Source organism: Limulus polyphemus, unplaced genomic scaffold, assembly GCF_000517525.1.
Source record: "Limulus polyphemus unplaced genomic scaffold, Limulus_polyphemus-2.1.2 Scaffold0, whole genome shotgun sequence".
Lineage (NCBI taxonomy): Eukaryota > Metazoa > Arthropoda > Merostomata > Xiphosura > Limulidae > Limulus > Limulus polyphemus.
In genome coordinates, this window is record NW_013665610.1 from 4,888,038 (window position 1) to 4,893,606 (window position 5,569).

Consider the following 5,569-nt stretch of genomic DNA (forward strand, 5'->3'; position numbering starts at 1 on the left):
ACTTACAATGCTAAAAACGAGGTTTCGATACCCGTGGTGGGCAGAGCACAGATAGTCTATTGTGTAGCTTTGTGCTTAACTTCAAATAAACAAACAATTATTACTCAGCATTTGCTGTAAAAATTAAACAATTTTTTGCCTGATATTATATTTTATTTCCAGAATACCCTTTCATTATTTTCTTTCTTTCTTTTTCTAGAATGGGCCTATGAGGCTTTTCTATAGAATTTTGGACAAACCTTACAAGAGGTTGAAAACGTGTCACCCAACCTTAACTGAAACGCCAACTGTCAGTACTGATGACAAAGTCAAGTCATTCACTCCACAAATACCAAATAGAATGCCTTCTGGTATAGAGACAAATGGAGTAGAGTCTTCATGCACTGAAGAGAAAGAGGATACTTTCATTGAAATTCAGTCAGGGTCACAAAGAAAAAAACCAACCAAGAAAGCAATCAAGATAACTTGAAAAGTCTTTGTGGTGAACCTTTCAAAGAAAGTCGCCCAGTTCCATCAAATTCAACAAGTGATAACAGTCAATTGAATGGTACACAACAGGTGATTACCATAGAAAAAAAGAAAAAAGATTATAAATCTCAATCCTCCAATGTTTTTTATCTTCCAAAAATCAAAACTAAGCAGGATAATTCTTTCAAGGACAAATCTACTACAACTGAAACACATCGAGACCTATGGAATTCGTTACTAAAAGAAACACCCAGAATAGTTGAAAAACTCAAACTAAAACCCGTTGAGTTACCTCAAAAGTCAGAAGAACAAACACAACTAATTGAAGCAAAGAAATGCACCAGTCAAATTGAATCCAAGAAACGTACTAACATTACTGAAACTAAGAAAACAGTCAGTTCCTTCGAGAGTAAAAACTTAAATGGTTCTTCAGAGCCTAAGACACTTGCTAACCCTGTTGAAAGTATGAAACCAAACAATCCTGTTGGACCAAAGAAATCTGGTATATCTGTTGAAAGCAAAACACCTAACATCTTTACTGGCACCAGCCTTGCTGACAGAAAGAAACATAGCATTCCAGCTGATACTATGAAACCCACCAGCCGTGATGAATCAAAGAAATCCACCATTTCAGACGAATCCAAGAAATTCCCTAGCCCAGATGACTCCAAGGAACTCTCTAGCCCAGTTGAATGCGATAAACTATCTAGCCCAGATGAATCCAAGGAACTCTCTAGCTCAAATAAACCCAAGAAAATCTCCAGCCCAGATGAATCAAAGAAACTTACCAATCCAGATGAATCCAAGGAACTTACTAGTGCAGATGAATATAAACAACTCACCAAGTCAAATGAATACAACATACTCTGTAGCCCAAATGAATCGAAGAAGTTCACCAACTCAGCTGAATCCAAGAAACTCATCAATTCAGCTGAATCTAAGAAACCCTCCAGCTCAGCTGAACCTAAAAAGTTCACTAGCTTAATTGAATCCAAGAAACTTACCAGCCCATCTGAATCCAAGAAACTTACCAGCTCAGCTGAATCCAAGAAAGTCGCCAGTCCAGCTGAAACCACTAAACTTATTAACCTAGCTGAAACAAAGAAACTTGCTAGCTTACAAGAAGTTAGAAAAAACTCTAATTTAACTGAAACCAAGAAACTTATCACACCAACTGAAGTCAACAATAGTACCAACCCAATCGAAATAAAAAAACTCAGTAGCGAACCTCCTACAATAAAAACTACTGAAGTAAATGCTACCCATTTAGCCCCTACGGTATCCTCCTCGTTCTCCTCACTAGTTTCAACCACCGAGGCCCCCAAAAATCAGGATCTTACATCCGAGGTATTTCCAGCAGTACTGGGAGAAAAGGCAGGAAGACACCTGACAACATCATTACAAAAAGTACCAAAGTTTTCATTTAACGAAGACTCAAAAGTTTCTTGGCATCACGAAATAATTGAAAAGAAATCTAGAAAAGACAGCGAACTCAAGATATCAAACTCTCCCGAATTCCTTATTACTAAGCCCAGAGAGATTCCACCAATAAAAATTTCCCGTAAACTGTCTATTAAAATTGTTGATCATGATAGACTTGAGCTAAAGGAAGACTCAGAAGTGGACAGTGGAGTGGGCAGTGATGTAAGTAGTCGCCCTGAAACCCAATTGAGCGTGGAGGATGACTTGTGGTCACCTACCAATTCCACACCAGAAATAGAGAAACCAGCTACTCCATCTAAGCCATCCCTTACTCCTCCCCCAACACCATCACCATCAACTAGCAATCCGTGTCCATCGCCTAATGCTGGCTATTCATTGTGCCCTACTCCGTTACATGTTCCGTCCATTTCGCCAAAGTTGTGCCTCTCTCCTCGCGAGGAAAACGAGCCGCAGCGAGACGATATCGGAGCGTTGGACCTTTCCTTGTCCCACCGCCACGAGATTCGCCACCGTGATCGATCGTCTCAACCCCGGTCACGGCACGTAGCTAACCCACCGGTCCTAGACAAACATAGGCAACTGATTTGCCTGCCGGCGCCTACCACGCCGCAGCTCAAACGTCCACCACCGCCTCCAGTTCCACACACTCATATGTATAACAGGAAAGGAGACTCTGGAAGAAACCACCGCTTCAAGGGCAGCACTTTAACAGTGATCAATCCTGATCCCAACAGTTATCACCCTAAGTTAGTCATTAAGAACTTAGATCCACGACCTGACCACAGCCACCATCACCACAATCACCGAATGTAGAGTCATTGAACATGTTTTTTTTTTCTTTGTACAGAAGATAAGTCGTTGAACTCAGCATGACGTATTTCTGTGTGTGTTTATGTGTGCAAACTCTGTATTTTTCAAAGACGTTGAAAAAGTAATCGGAAATACGAAACTTGGCGAAGAAATAAAATAGTGTGTGTTTGTGTGTGCTATAAACTTCAAAAGAAAATCCGTTGATCATTTGAACCTCTAAACGTGAACTCGTGTAATGTAATTAATTTGGTGTGCACATTAATGGATACATTTAGAAATCTGGACGTCACAGCCAAATAATGTGAAAGTGGCTGCATATAATTTATTATCTAGAAATGGGAAATGTTTGACCAATGCTTTTTGTACTACCTTTGTGCGTGACAAACGACGTATGTCTGTTACATTCTTAGGCGTTGTTATCCTCAACCGTAACGGACATGATGTCTTGGTTAAACCAAGAACTTTCTGATACCTGCCTGACAGCTTATGTAAGTGTACGACCTGCCCGGGTTCCAAGAAGCATGATCTGAAATACGGCGTGTGGTCTTCCATATCGGTTAATTTGATGCGTAATGTACAAACTGTGCGGTAACATTTGCAAAGTTAAGTTGTCAGTTATGTATAAATAGAAATATATATCATCAGTCAAAAGTGCAATGATCAGAAGAATCTCCGTTGATATTTTGGATGGTTGGGAAAGTTGGGGGCACATTGATAACCAGTAAAGCTGTGAAAAAAGACGTAATTTCGTGATAATACGATATTTTTTGTGTGACTAATACGTGTTTATAAATCAGGGTAAACTGCTTTGTTATCATAAAACAGTTGAGAATTCTGTACTTTCTCTCTCTGGTCACGCTTACCGTAGAAATATCACGTATTTCAAGCAGGAATTTTATGGTCTTTGTAAAACAAGAGATGTTAGAGACATGATACATTAGTTAGTTTTCGTTTCCCTACAACTGCGGAAGTTTGCAGAAGCCGTGTGGTGAAAGTAACCTTTGGTGGACACATGATACATTAGTTAGTTTTCGTTTCCCTACAACTGCGGAAGTTTGCAGAAGCCGTGTGGTGAAAGTAACCTTTGGTGTACATTTTTTGTGAATTACTTTTTTTTTAAAAAACAATGATCACATGTTTTATCACTACTACTATAAAGCCACAACCAGTTGCATACACTTATTAACACTTGTAGTCATCGTAAACGTGAATTTGCTTGTACAGTTATGAATTAAAATAAGCAACTTGATGACGATTACTTTTATGTATATTCAAAAATAGACGACATAATTAAAAAAAAAAGATGTAGAAATATTGCTAAACCCGATATGTTTATTTTTGAATGACTAAGTCTTCTTTTTAGCCCTCGAATGCTGTGTTTTTTTGTAGCTGCAGAATTGTTCGTTCTCAGCGTGTATAAAATTAGCTTGAATAAAAACTCCATACTACATAAACGTGTTGTTTTCTGTAGGGGTATATATACATGAAACATATAACATAAAAATTGAATTTATTTGCTTATCTTTATGCTACACGATTAGAGAAACTTTATCAGAAAATGTACTTTCTTTTCATCCTATATATTATACGGTTCATGTGCTTCGTTTTGGATTGCGGAACATCAACCATTATCACTTATCATAGCTTTATAGAATAATGTAAGAATGAATATATACTACTGGTTCAGTATTATACATGAGTAAGGTAATAGTGTTCTTATTCGTCAACTAGGGACTCTGCCATCGTAGACGTTCAATACACGCACACACACATGCACACATTTTTATTAATAGATAATTATAAACCGGATGATTTGGTGTGAGTTTCTGTTGAATGTAGGTCTTAGGGTTAAAAACGAATCGCGAGAGACTATTGAAACGAAAAGAAAACGTCAGTAAACCTGAGATCGTGGATAAAATTGTAAAAAAAAACACATTACTTGGTGTTTTTGGTAGAATATACGGATAAAACCATGAAATAACATTGAAAAGGTAAGGCTTGCTACGTAAACGTTTTCAACATCTTATTTAATAGTGTAATGGCTATATTTGAAAGAGAACTCTAAGGATCTATCGAAAGTGCGATGTAATCTAGTAAGCATGAGTTGTTTTTATTTAATGAGGTTTTCACAATTTACTGCAGAGAGAGATTCACATCTAACAAGACGTCTATATGTAGAGTTATGACAGGGTCATACTGTGGATCTGTGGGTACTTCTTTTGTCTTGTTAACGTAAAAAAATAATAAATCGGGCTAAACATTCTGGAACTTGGGGGCGTTATAAGAGTGACAGTAAATTAGCATAGCTCAAAAGTTGGCGGTTGGTACTGCTAACTAGCTGCTTTTTATCTGCGACAGCTAGCACAGATGGTAGTAGCTTTGCGGGAATATTTAGTTGGAAAAAAAAAGCTAAATGCTGTCGATTGTTTGTTTGTAATTAAGCACAAAGCTACACAATGGGCTATCTGTGCTCTGCCCACCACGGGTATCGAATCCAGGTTTCTAGCGTTATAAGTCCGCAGACACACTGCTTAGCCACTGGGGGCCTGCCGCAAATACTTAGTCCAGTTCTTTGAACCAAATAACTGACACTTTTCAAACACTCAAAGCTAAAAGTGCAGAATTACATCTCAAACCCTTTGAAAGCCAGTTCGACAAGTTCACGAGCCCACGTGAAATATCTAAGAAGAGATTACAACACCCTTATTCCTTAATTTCATCTAAAATTTTTCATTAAAACTCATAATTACAAAAACCAATAAAACAGTTAACGTATAACTAAAATATAAAATAGTAGAAATAAATTACACGAACCTAAACTACTCCTTGAGCACGAAATGAACATTTG

At 37.8% G+C, this 5,569-nt stretch overlaps 2 protein-coding genes across 2 annotated transcripts in view; both read left to right on the forward strand.

Annotated features, from left to right (window-relative positions):
• Nucleotides 1-638, forward strand: part of LOC106457270 (polycomb complex protein BMI-1-like) — a 67,316-nt gene extending 66,678 nt beyond the window's left edge. Inside the window, exon 10 of the mRNA XM_013916698.2 lies at nt 200-638. Within this exon, the coding sequence (XP_013772152.1) occupies nt 200-469 (270 nt within the window). The 3' untranslated portion in view covers nt 470-638. The remainder of the gene's footprint in view (nt 1-199) is intronic.
• A 295-nt stretch (nt 639-933) lies between these two features.
• Nucleotides 934-2,724, forward strand: LOC106477030 (neurofilament heavy polypeptide-like). The gene has a single exon (XM_013937963.1). It carries the CDS (start codon nt 934-936, stop codon nt 2,722-2,724), a length of 1,791 nt encoding a protein of 596 aa, XP_013793417.1.
• Nucleotides 2,725-5,569: the final 2,845 nt, after the last annotated feature.